The sequence below is a fragment of the Polyodon spathula genome, chromosome 12, assembly GCF_017654505.1.
Source record: "Polyodon spathula isolate WHYD16114869_AA chromosome 12, ASM1765450v1, whole genome shotgun sequence".
Taxonomy (NCBI): Eukaryota; Metazoa; Chordata; class Actinopteri; order Acipenseriformes; family Polyodontidae; genus Polyodon; species Polyodon spathula.
This window is the reverse complement of record NC_054545.1, coordinates 22,795,772-22,809,395: the sequence shown is the minus strand read 5'-3', so window position 1 is coordinate 22,809,395 and position 13,624 is coordinate 22,795,772. Positions and strand designations below refer to the sequence as shown.

At 40.8% G+C, this 13,624-nt stretch overlaps 1 protein-coding gene and 1 long non-coding RNA gene across 6 annotated transcripts in view; both read right to left on the bottom strand.

The window, feature by feature from the left end:
- LOC121324801 overlaps positions 1-6,403 on the bottom strand; it is a 47,884-nt gene extending 41,481 nt beyond the window's left edge. The window contains exon 1 of one of the 2 annotated variants that reach the window (XR_005951282.1): positions 4,270-6,403. This is a non-coding gene — a long non-coding RNA (uncharacterized LOC121324801). The remainder of the gene's footprint in view (positions 1-4,269) is intronic. The other variant, XR_005951281.1, reaches the window with a different exon arrangement.
- A 3,408-nt stretch (positions 6,404-9,811) lies between these two features.
- Positions 9,812-13,624, bottom strand: part of LOC121324376 (cysteine-rich and transmembrane domain-containing protein 1-like) — a 52,130-nt gene continuing 48,317 nt past the window's right edge. For 3 of the 4 annotated variants that reach the window (XM_041266130.1, XM_041266132.1, XM_041266131.1), the window contains exon 3: positions 9,813-10,196. In XM_041266130.1, the coding sequence (XP_041122064.1) occupies positions 10,090-10,196 (107 nt within the window). In that variant the 3' untranslated portion in view covers positions 9,813-10,089. Of the gene's footprint in view, positions 10,197-13,624 lie in introns of all 4 variants that reach the window. The other variant, XM_041266129.1, reaches the window with a different exon arrangement.

Here is a 13,624-nt window from a genome sequence, read left to right as displayed (position 1 = left end):
TCATCCAGAGGTGCTTTTTGGCAAACTTGAAATGAGCATTCATGTTCTTCTTAGTGAGCAGTGGTTTCTGCCTTGCCATGAATCCCATTTTTGTCTTTCTGATGGTGGAGTCACAAACACTGATCTTATCCAAGGTGAGAGAGGCTTACAGATCCCTGGATGTTGTTCTAGGGTTCTTTGTGACTTCCTGGACGATTTTGCTCCTTGCTCTTGGAGAGATTTTGGCAGGACGGCCACACCTGGGAAGATTCACTACTGTCCCAAACTTTCTCCATTTGGACAATATGGCTCTGACTGTGGTTTGGTGGAGACTGTGAGCCTTAGAAATGGCTTTGTAACCCTTTCCAAACTGATAGGCATCAACAACTTTTTTTCCGGAATTTCTTTTGATCGTGGCATGATGTGCCTCTAGAACCTATGTGTTGACAACTTCACTCTGATGGTAAGGGCCAAAGTTAGTTAGATTTATATTGGGCAGGGCTGGCCCAAATCAGGCCTGATTGTTAACCAAAGTATTCAAACAGCTGACCCTAATTATCCATTTAATTGGGTTGAGTTAACTAGGAGGTGTCACAGAGACGGCCGAAGTGGGCGGCATCAGAACCAGGAAAGGTAATGCAATACACACAACACAGGACGGATGAAATGAAATGATGAAGACGCCTGTTGGCGCCGGTTTAATACAAAATAAAAGGTTTACACAAACACGAAAAACACAGGACACGGCACTCTACGCCAAAATAAAGACAAACGAAAACAGACTAAACTTAACAAACACGGTGAGCAGATACTTCGTTATTATTATTACTTTACTTATTTCCTCCGTCTCCAATCCCGTTCTCCGCTCACCGAACACCCACCCGCAGTATGTGACAACGTGCATCTATATATACTATTGTGCTGGGATTCAATTACCAATTAATTATTCACTTGAATCCCAGCACGTGAATTAATAAAGTGCAATTCCCCGTGCTCACATATTACTACATTTTACTTGCACGTGAAGTGCTGTGCAATCCTCGTGCCTAAATACACATATACATTTTAAACACTCGTGTTACACAGACCCGTTTATATCCCGTGTACCAATGTCTATACACCAACATTTAAACACACCACACGCAACACATAACAGATAATATACACAGGGGCGGGCACTTTGTTACAGGAGGGCAATAACTTTTTCACACCTGAAGATTGCATGTTTGATTATCGTGCACACCAAACAAATTAAAGAAGCACCGAACTTTGGTGTCATTTTTTCTCTCAGACTCCCTCTATATACTACTACAACCTACAAAAAGATCTGATCAAACTCAATATGAAAAATGTGCAAAAATGCAGAAAATCAGACAGGGGGCAAATACTTTTTCATGGCACAATATATATATATATATATATATATATATATATATATATATATATATATATATATATATATATATATATTATATATATATATATATATATATACACACACACACAGTACTGTGCAAAAGTTTTAGGCAGGTGTGAAAAAATGCTGTAAAGTAAGAATGCTTTCAAAAAATAGACATGTTAATAGTTTATATTTATCAATTAACAAAATGAGTGAACAGAAGAAAAATCTACATCAAATCCATATTTGGTGTGACCACCCTTTGCCTTCAAAACAGCATCAATTCTTCTAGGTACACTTGCACACAGTTTTTGAAGGAACTCGGCAGGTAGGTTGGCCCAAACATCTTGGACAACTAACCACAGTTCTTCTGTGGATTTAGGAAGCCTCAGTTGCTTCTCTCTCTTCATGTAATCCCAGACAGACTCAATGATGTTGAGATCAGGGCTCTGTTGGGGCCATACCATCACTTGCAGGACTCCTTGTTCTTCTTTACGCTGAAGATAGTTCTTAATGACTTCCGCTGTATGTTTGGGGTCGTTGTCATGCTGCAGAATAAATTTGGGGCCAATCAGATGCCTCCCTGATGGTATTGCATGATGGATAAGTATCTGCCTGTACTTCTCAGCATTGAGAAGACCATTCATGCTGACCAAATCCCCAACTCCATTTGCAGAAATGCAGCCCCAAACATGCAAGGAACCTCCGCCAGTCTTCACTGTTGCCTGCAGACACTCATTCATGTACCGCTCCAGCTCTTCAGCTAACAAACTGCCTTCTGCTACAGCCAAATATTTCAAATTTTGACTCATCAGTCCAGAGCACCTGCTGCCATTTTCCTGCACCCCAGTTCCTGTGTTTTAATGCATAGTTGAGTTACTTGGCCTTGGAGGTATGGCCTTTTGGCCGCAAGTCTTCCTTGAAGGCCACTTCTGACCAGACTTCTCCGGACAGTAGAGTGGGTGTACCAGAGTCTCACTGTTTTCTGCCAATTCTGAGCTGATGGCATTGCTGGACATCTTCCAATTGCGAAGGGAAGTAAGCATGATGTGTCTTTAATCTGCTGCAGTAAGTTTCCTTGGCCGACCACTGCGTCTATGGTCCTCAACGTTGCCCGTCTCTTTGTGCTTCTTCAAAAGAGCTTGGACAGCACATCTGGAAACCCCTGTCTGCCTTGAAATTTCTGCCTGGGAGAGACCTTGCTGATGCAGTATAACTACCTTGTGTCTTGTTGCTGTGCTCAGTCTTGCCATGGTGTATGACTTTTGACAGTAAACTGTCTTCAGCAACCTCACCTTGTTAGCTGAGTTTGGCTGTTCCTCACCCAGTTTTATTCCTCCTACACAGCTGTTTCTGTTTCAGTTAATGATTGTGTTTCAACCTACATATTGAATTGATGATCATTAGCACTTGTTTGGTATAATTGTTTAATCATACACCTGACTATATGCCTACAAAATCCCTGACTTTGTGCAAGTGTACCTAGAAGAATTGATGCTGCTTTGAAGGCAAAGGGTGGTCACACCAAATATGTATTTGATGTAAATTTTTCTTCTGTTCACTCCCTAAAACTTTTGCACAGTACTGTATATATATATATATATATATATATATATATATATATATATATATATATATATATATAGTACAATACGGCATACCAATTTAGAGCCGCTCAAAATGAAAGAAATCACCACGCACCACTGTTTGCTAAAATCCAACAAAACTGCCATTTATTGTTTATTAGTTACAAAACAAAGTTAACTGTTACAAAAGACTCAGCTTTCTGAAATAGGTAAGACTTCGTCACATCTGAAAATAATAAATAAATAAAATAAGTGCACCAGCAAGAGTAGACACAGAACAGTAGATGAGGAACAGCTAAATGAAAAAGAAGAAAAAAAAGATTGAAAAAAGAAACTACAGCATGGGCTGGTTAATGTACTTAAAAAAAAATAATATGGACATTCATTTTATGGATATAAGTTAAAAAAATCTCAACAACATAAGGGAATTTTATGCCAGTGCAAGAAGTTCAACTGGCGACCAGTATTCAGTCATGTTTTACAACGCTGAGCTGGACTAAACACATATTTTAACAGTAAAAGTTTTAACATCTCTGCTGACAGCGAGTTTAAAACGAGCAGTAATGTATTCACGTCAGTTAGGAAAACTTTTAGAAAAGCAGGTAACGACAAGGCCAGACATGACCCCCCGAATTACTGGCCTGGATTTTAAACATCTGCAGGAAACTGAGGTTCTGATTGGTGCGTAAAATTTAGTTCGATTGTCAACTTAGTCTGGGATAACTTGGACGCGAGGGTTTCTGACAACTAACTAAAACATATTTTCAAACATATATCCAAAAGGATGAAAATGTATTAGAATATGCGTGCCTTCCATACAACGAGTTCACAAACTTACTTCAAGATCTAGTGTCATTTGAAACTCCACCCATCATCACAGCTTGTGGTAAGTACTCTAGTTTCTAGTGAGATGGCACTTTCGATGCAGAAATTTACAATAAATTAACTTGTGCAATTTATTTTTAATAAGCGAACAATTAATTAAATTAAATTAAATTTGGGACATATTACACTGTGGATGTATACGCAATAAAAGTTTCTGGTTTTGTCTTAATTTAAACGTGTTTTAATTATTTTAATTTTTTTTCTTCCCACAAATGACAGGTAGCCGTGCTGTAAGCGATATAAACCACTTTGGGCTGTGCGGTTCCGATGGTATATACCACTTCTGGGGTGGGGTATATGATGGGAACAGCACGGCCTGTCGTGGTTTATTCCTTACATGTGTTTCTCCATACTGGGCATATTTATTAAATAAAAAAAGATCTTTAACATAATAAAGTGCGATGATTTACAATTTCTTACCTAAATGAAGGTGTTTCTACAGATCAAGAGCAATCCACTCCAGTATAGCTTTGTCAACATCTCATTTTTTTTCTGATGACATTTTCAAACTCCCAGATGGCATTTTAAAAAAAATCTTTTAGCTGAGGTTGCTGTTTCTTCTTTTTGTCTTGCTCCTGAAGTATTTTTTTTTTTGTGAATATTTGAGAGATGTCTTTCCAGGTGCCTTTTCTGATTGAAAGACTTCTCACTCAGATTCTCATGGCACAGCTTATATTGTGTTTTGCCCTGCTGTAAATGTTGAAAACAACATCTTTATAACATTCCTCAGTTTGCTCTTCCTGTGCCATGTTGATATGGAGAACACTGAAGTGGTATTGATGCAATATGTTAAACTGAAGCATTTGGGGGTTGGGCTAATGGGATTGTCACTCAAAAGTGGAAAAACAAGTTTCTCATTTTAAGTAAACAAGTAGTGAAACTGTGCTGGAGTGAGTGATTTGGGAGTTGGTCAGAAAGAGGCCTTATCTTCTGAAGCAATTCAGTGCAGGGGGCCCCATGACTCTAGCAGGTGATCTTAACTCCCTGGCAACCAACTTTTGGACAATCAAAAGTCAGGACATAATTTCTGAAAACAGATTGCTGTAAAATGAGGTGAATTTAGGCAGAGCAAGGGTTTGGTTAAAATGACATAATTTGAAAATACTTAGAAGAGTGTAGTGTGAAAATAGAATTGCTTTCTTCTGCAAGTGTTTTACAAGAGATGTGCACTGTAATGATAGAATCAGCTGTGGAACTAAGAAAGGGAAGGTCTTACAGGAGTCAAATAAATAAAAATAATGTGTTATTTACTAATAGCTGGTGTGAGAAATGCTTTTATTTCATCACCCCCAACACATAACAATACCTATGAAGTTACATATTCTGTTAATTCAAGCAAACTGGACTTACTATATCAGAGTGTTTAATATAAGGTAGGAGAGAGTGGAGCAGATCCAGGACCTCAGCTCTGGCTTCGGGCTCCGGAGCACTCTGGTGAGCTTGAATCCAGCTCTGCTCCGGAGCACAGCTAAAAAAAAACGGCCAGCTCCTCTCCGGCCAGTTCAGATATCTCACTGGTTTATCTGTCTCACTGTTTTGTCTATCTCACTGGTTTACCTGTCTCACTGGTTTACCTGCTTCACTGGTTTATCTATCTCACTGGTTTACGTGTCTCACTAGTTTACCTGTCTTACTGGTTTACCTATCTCACTGGTTTACCTGTCTCACTGGTTTATCTATCTAACTGGTTTACCTGCCTCACTGGTTTATCTCATTGGTTTATCTATGTGGCTGTGATTTAAGTCTTACTGCAGTTTAGATTTAGATTCATATCGAGTCTTGATAAGTAGATCTGATTTATGCAGGCTAGAGGAATATTCTGCAAACTTTTTATTTATCTGATCGAAGTTGAGTTTTACCTTCTCTGATTGAGCATTTTGAATAGATGAAGATACAGGTGAATATACAGAACCACTTGTTTGCCACACCTACATTTTTACATACTCTGGATGGAAGGCATTCATGATAGTACACTTATCAATTCCTGTTAGAGTGAGTTTCTGTGCGCCGCAACCTTCGATACTCAGCCCTGCCAATGAAGCCAAAGCATTCCTTTCTTTAGTGTCTATAGTGGATTTTAGACACAGATCTAGAAAAAACTCTCAAACACACAGCGCTAAGGCTTTCAGCAACCGCATGCTGCAGTTCATATACTGTGTGTTTGTGCATTGTACTGATTAATAATAATTTAGCACACCATGTCATAATTTCCTGAACTCCTACACTGTACAAACAAGTCAAGTCCAGGTTAAATGAACTTGTTGGGTATCAGTTTCAAAACAAACACACTGTTCAGCAGCACAGCCTGTGCAACAGACCTGACCATTGTGAAGAGGAGGAGCTCAGTTTGAACTAAGGAATATATTTCCATTAGGGTCCATCAGGGTGAATCCTGTATTCAACTAATCATCATCCCTGCACAAGAGAAACACCACCTCCAGTAGACTTGCAATGCACAGCAGCTGTTAGTTTCCTAGCTCGAATGCTGTGAACAGAGACAATACAATTACACACATTTCACGCTCTTTAATAGTGTATGTGAAAAATGTCAATCTGGATTCATGCTGATATATCACGACGGCCCTTGTTAGAGAAGCGAATGATTTGACTCAGACTTTCCATCAATTTTAATTCTCCTACGTCGAAGTGCTGCTTTTGATACTGTGGACCACTCCATGTTATTGAATGGTCTTGAAAGCTCAGTGGGATTGTCAGGTGTCCGGCCTTGGTTCAGGTTTTTCTGATCGTTTTCAGTTTGTCTCTTCTGGGGAGCCGAGATCAGGCATTGTATGAAATTGTCTGCAGTGTTCCACAGGGCTGCATTTGCGGTCCTTTCTTATATGCGTTACCTTTAGAAGACATTATCCGCAGACATGGAGTGAACTTCCATTGTTACACCGATGATACTCCGATCCTATACAGTGCCTTGCAAAAGTATTCAGACCCCTGACCAATTCTCTCATATTACTGAATTACAAATGGTACATTGAAATTTCGTTCTGTTTGATATTTTATGTTTAAACACTGAAACTCAGAATCAATTATTGTAAGGTGACATTGGTTTTATGTTGGTAAATATTTTTAAGAAAAATAAAAAACTGAAATATCTTGTTTACATAAGTATTCAACCCCTGCTGTGGAAGCTCCCAGTTTGCACCGATGAAAGAAATTGCCCTAACGAGGACACAATTACCTTACCATTGGCCTCCACCTGTGAACCATTAAAGTTCCTGTCACATTTTCTGGATAAAAACCCCACTGTTGAAGGATCATTAGTAAGGCTGTGAATCTGAAGCAAAATGAAGACCAAAAAGCATTCTACAGAAGTTAAAGTAATACAAATGCATAGATTAGGGAAAGGGTACAAAATAATATCCAAGTGTTTGGATATCCCAGTGAGCACAGTCGGATCAATAATCAGGAAGTAGAAGCTGCATCACACCACCCAGGCACTGCCAAGAAAAGGCTGTCCCTCAAAACTCAACGCTCAAACAAGGAGGAGACTTGTGAGAGAAGCCAGAGAGAGGCCAACAATCACTCTGAAGGAGCTGCAGAGTTCAGTGGCTGGGAGTGGAGTAATGGTGCACCAGTCAACCATATCAAGAGCTCTGCATAACACTGGCCTGTATGGGAGGGTGGCAAGAAAGAAGCCGTTACTCAAAAAGTACCATCTGAAAGCATGTCTGGAGTTTGCCAGAAAGCATGAGAGTGACCCAGCTGCGATGTGGGAAAAGGTTTTGTGGTCAGATGAGACCAAGATAGAGCTTTTTGGCCAAAACTCAAAGCACTATGTGTGATGCAAACCTGACACTGCCCATGCCTCAAGACACACCATCCCTAGATGAAGTATGGTGGTGGCAGCATCATGCTGTGGGGATGCTTCTCATCAGCAGGGACTGGGCATCTTTTCACAATTGAAGGAAGAATGGATGGAGCAAAATACAGGAAAATACTGCAAAAGAATCTGCTTCAGTCCGCTAAAAAACTGAAGCTTGGGAGGAAATTCACCTTTCAGCAGGACAATGATCCCAAGCACAAGGCCAAAGCAACATTGGAGTGGCTCAAGAACAAAAAGGTGAATGTCCTATAGTGGCCCAGTCAAAGTCCTGATCTCAATCCCATTGAGAATCTGTGGCACTATTTGAAAATTGCGGTCCACAAGCGTCGTCCAAGCAACCTGAACAACCTGGAGCAAATCTGCCAATGGGCCAAAATCACTCCGACACTGTGTGCAAAGCTGGTACATACTTACCCCAAAAGACTTAAAGCTGTTATTGCAGTGAAAGGTGACTCTACCAAATATTAATGTGTGGGGGTTGAATACTTATGCAAGCAAGATATTTCAGTTTTTTATTTTTCTTAAAAATATTTCCCAACATAAAACCAATGTCACCTTACAATAATTGATTTTAAGTGTTTTAAAATAAAATATCAAACAGAACGAAATTTCAATGTACCATTTGTAATTCAGTAATATGAGAGAATTGGTCAGGGGTCTGTATACTTTTGCAAGCCACTGTATTTGTCTTTAAAGCTAGGAAATACTTCTGCTGGTGTGCTATTAGCTGTTTGCCTTGCAGACATCAACTGTTGGATGTCTCAAGACTTTTTAATGTTGAATTCAGATAAAACAGGTTATGCTATTGGGCTCACAGAACCAACTAAAAGGAAATGTGGGATTACATGAGCTTCACCCTTGCAGTCTCCCATCAAAACTTAAATTAGAAATTAAGAGTTTGAGGGTCATCATTGATCCTGACCTCTCATCTGAGACTCATATTAGGGAACTTACTAAAGTATATTTTTACCATTTGAGAAATATAGCCAAACTTGGACCAATTATTTCCATATCTGCCGAGAGACTAATGCATGCCTTTGTTTCATCTAGAATTGATTATTGGACACTTTTTTCTAGTGTCCCAAAACGTGTGGTATCCAGCTTGCAGCTGGTTCAGAATACCACCGCTAGAATTCTAACTAAAACCAGGAAAATATTGCCCGTTTTACACTGGCTCCTTGTGAAGTATGTAATAGATTAAGATTTTGATGTTAAATTACAAAGCCCTGAATGGATTAGCACCTAGTTATTTGCAGGAGTTACTGACTCCGTATCTTCCAAAATGTACTGAGAACACATAATCCAGGGCTTCTGGTTATTCCTAGGGTCAACAAAAGCAACATGAGAGGAGTGAGGGCTTTTTCATGCAGCGCTCCTAAGTTATGGAATGCTCTGCCTTCGTGTGTCAGGGATGCTGGGACCATTACAGTTTTCAAGTCAAGGCTAAAAAAGCACTTTTATAAAATGGCTTTGTTATCTTAGTAGGTTTTAATGTAACTTTGAAATTTCTCCTTTTATTTTATTAATGTGTATAGTGCTATTTAAATCTTTTATTTAAAATTGTCTGATTGTGGCTGTTGTATGTGTGACATGCCAAAACAAATGTATTGTGCAAATGTATTGTGCTTTGTTCTTTTTTTGCTGCTATGCATACATGTACATATATATATTTACTAATATATATATATAAAATGTACCTATATAATATGACTTACTTTGTATAAAATGTAACGCGATGTATTTACGTATGCATTATATTATATATATATATATAATATAAATATTATTATCACTAAAGTATCATTTGAGGTAAAATGGACCTCCGATGGCCAAGAGGACTTAATGCCATGCCTTTGTGCTTCATCTAGAATTGATTATTGTAATGCAGTGTTCTCCGTATCCCAAAATGTGTCTTGCTTACAGCTCATTCAGAACACTGCCGATAGCTGTGAAAAAAACACTTAAATGGAAGAATTTGTCAATCATTTATTTATTATGTAATTCTGGAGTTGTGGCATAGGCAACTATAATTCATTTAAATTTTATATAGACTTCCATTCTAGGAATATAAATATTAAAAAGGGTAGTTAATTTAAAATATGTATTCCTTTAATAAAGACTTTGGCAGAAAATAATAAATTGCACACACATTTGCCTAATAACAACAATAATAATAATAATAATAATAACAACCTAAACATGATTAGAAACTTAAAGATTAAAAGAAAGAGTGTATCTATAAAAATCAAGGTAGAATAGAACCATGGCCACCACATGTGGACAACATTCATGTGCCATGGAGGGCTGGAGGGAGCATTGTCTGCAGTGTATTGAGCTGAGTGCGAGCAGAGGAGGCTCCTCCAGGGAGAAGGCCCATGTGATGTGCTGACATCCTGGCTTGTCTAGGTGAGCATGTCCCAGAGACAGCAGCAGCACAGGGCAGTCCAGCAGGCAGTGAGGCAGGTGCTATCCCCAGAGTCATCCCGTCTCCGCTCCTCTACAACATACACTGCAAAACAAACACACAGCATGAGGAACCTATTGGGAGCTCTTGAGAGCTGCAGAGTATTTACTGTAGACACAAAGATACACAGCGCGAGGAACCTGCTGGAAGCTCTACAGAGCTGCAGAGCACTTTACTGTAGATCAGGGTTTATAGTTTAGTGTAAACATTTAACCGTTCTAAAAATATAGGACTTTACATAGTACTATGTGTACAGTGTAAGCCTGTTTATTTCATATTGAATATCTCTTCACAGTCATTTCCATATGCAATGAAAAGCTGTGCACACAGTCTTCTGCAAAGATACATTTATACAATAGTGATGGAGGGCTTCTTATAATGGCTTTTCTGATTGGTTACAAACATTGAACATGGAACAGTCTAAACAGTTAAAAACATGTATAATTGCAAAGATTAAACATTGAGAAAATTAAACTGTTATCATCATAACCCTGGTTCCCTGAAAAAGAAATGTAACCATTACCTAACGAGCATTTACCTCCTAAAGTCCCCGAAACCTGAATATTTTATTCCAAAGCTGCTCTTTGATGCAGTCGGGGCCCCGCCCCCAAGGGATCAAAAGTACTGCAGTCACAGATCTCAGCATCCTTTCCTTCAAGCCTGCTGCAAATAATTGATGCAACGACCTTGAAGGTTAATGGTTACATTTCTATTTCAGGGAAAGGGTTATGATAATAACTTAATGTTCCCTATCAAGTACAAAATGTAACCATTACTGAATGGGTGCTTTTTTCCAAGCCGTCGTAAGGCTAATCTGAGAGGCTGCCCTGTGTGTTACCATTCGGTACCCCAGTAACAAGTAGCTAGGGTGAAAAATTGAGGGAAAATTTTACCTCTATGCCTGTGTTGTAATGGTCGACTGGGAAGCTGCTCTTAACACTAGTTGCAAAACCAAGGTTTTGAGGATCCACAACATTCAGCATGTAGAACCTAGTGAAGGTATGGGGAGTAGCCCACAACACTGCATTGCATATATCCTTTAGAGGTGCACCTTGAAATAAAGCCTACAAAGCTGCAAGGCCCCAGGTGGAATGGGTAGTGAGCTTTTCTGGAGGGGTCAAGTTGGATAGTCGCTGCTTAGACTGGGCTTGACCACGGGACTTTGCCCCATAGCAGACAAAAAATTGGTCAGACTGTCTCCAAAACGTTTGTCCTGTCAACACAATACTCCAGGGCCTGAACTGGGCAGAGCATGTGGAGCTATCGCTCTCTGTTAGAGTGGAAAGGAGGTGGATAGAAAGCCTCCAATTCCACAGACTGTCTGACAGGGAAAGCCGACATTGTCTTCGGCAAGAAGGTAGGATTGGTATGGACTGTGACTTTTGTACTGGCCTCTCAAAAAAAAAAAAAAAAAAAAAAAAAAAAAAAAAAAAAAAAAAAAAAAAAAAAAAAAAAAAAAAAAAAAAGCAGGCTTTCGTGATACAGAATGCCTGCATCTCACTCACCTGCTTTGTGGAAGTGATAGAGAGCAAGAAATTCGCTTTAAATGATAAAAATTTCAGCTGAATGCATGGGATCAAATGGAGGCTTCATGAGTGCATTAAGCACCACGTTTAGCCTCCAGCAAGGGAAAATGTCCTTCACGAAGCTGTCCAGCCTCTTGACATAGTAAGCTGAAGTGGAGGGGGGTGTCCACTCATCATAAAGGTCCTGCAAAAACTGCAGTATAAAAAACTGCCATGGGACAGGTCATAAGGTCAAAACTCTGAGGCAAGCACCACGTCTGAAAAGAAGCCCCATTTGTACCCGTACTGGGAACGCATGGATGCTGCTCTGGCATTTTCAGGGTGTCAATGACCCTAAAAGAACGCTCCAGACAGCTCAAATGCAGTCATTCAGGGACCAGACCCAGAGTCATGGGCTCGACGGATTGGGATGCTACAAGTCCCCCGTGCCTGACTGAGCATGTCGTGGTGTTTGGGCAGTCTCCATGGCTGGCCGTTCAGGAGCTGCATCAGAGCTGAAAACCAGTCTCCTGGGCTAATAAGGGGCTAGTAATAGCACCCTGGCCCGGTCCTGCCTGATTTTTTCCAGCCACAGCACAAGCACAGTGAGCGAAGGGAAGGCATCTAAAACCGCCAGCGTGTCCCTGTTTCCTGTTATGGAGAACCACAGGGGAAAGTAGGTCAATTCGTGGAAGGCAAAACATATCTACCTTTGCTCTCCTGAACCTCTCAAATGAGGCTCAACACCTCAGAGTGAAGCCTCCATTCTCAGGCGCTGACAGCTCCTCTTGAGAGGAGGCCCACTGCCCAGTTTATCTGCCAGGGAAGGAGTGATGCCCGGAGTGAGAAGAGGTTCTTGCAAGCCCACAGCAAAAGCATGTGGATTACACAGAGACCTGAGGCCGCCCTGGTGGTTTATATAAATCACCACGGTAGTGTTGTCTATCCAGACAAGCACATCTCCCTTGAACCTCCTGCAAGGCCAGATAAACTGCCTGCAGCTCCAAAATATTTATGTGGAGAACATATACCCCAAGAGGGGTTCCTTACCACCCTGCCATTCCATGCAGCACCCCTGCCGAGGCTAGACCCGTCCGTGGTGATGACCTTCCTTCTGGTGACGCTGCTCAGCACTACGTCTAGGCATAGATAGGCATGCTGTGTCCATTAAAAAAAAAGAGTGCCTTTAGACAGTGGTGAAACATACACTTTCACTAGGTTGGCCAGGGTTCAACGTGGGCTGAAAAACCCTGTGTTGAACTAGGCTTGGAGAGGGCACATGTGCCGGAGACCCAAAGGAAGGTTCTGAAGCTGCTGCTATCAAGCCCAGAAGTCTCTGGAATGTCACTACTGTAATGCTCTATTGAGCTGAAAAAGCGCCAAACAGGCAACTATTCTCCGCACTCTGTCATTCGGAGTCCAAGCACACTCCTAGATAGGAGGCTGTCTGCGAAGGTGTGAGTTGGCTCTTTGCACTATTCAAAGACAGGCCTAACCAATGAAGGTTGCCGGTGACGAGTCTGTGCTGGAGACTGGGCACAAATGAGCCAGTCGTCCAGGTAATTCAGCACACCAATGCCTGAGTCTCAATGGGGCCAGGACAGCTTTCATGCACTTTGAAGAGACACAGGAAGCTAGGGAGAGGCCATATGGTAGGACACAGAACTCATATGCTGGTCCTTGAAAAGCAAATTGCAGGTACCTCACGTGCCCTGGTCTTATGGGGATGTGGAAACACGCGTCCTTGAGGTCCAGCGTGGTGAACCAGCCATCTCACCTGGATTGACTGCAACAGCTGTTACATGATCAACATTTTTAAGCTTCGTCAACTCAGATACAAGTTGACCTGTCTGAGGCCACCATCCTGCTTGGGCACCAGGAAGTACATGGAGTAGAGTCTTTCCATCAAGTGCAGAGGGTGTACTGTGCAAGACCACCTCTGGCTATAGTTGTTTGCCGCTGGTTTGA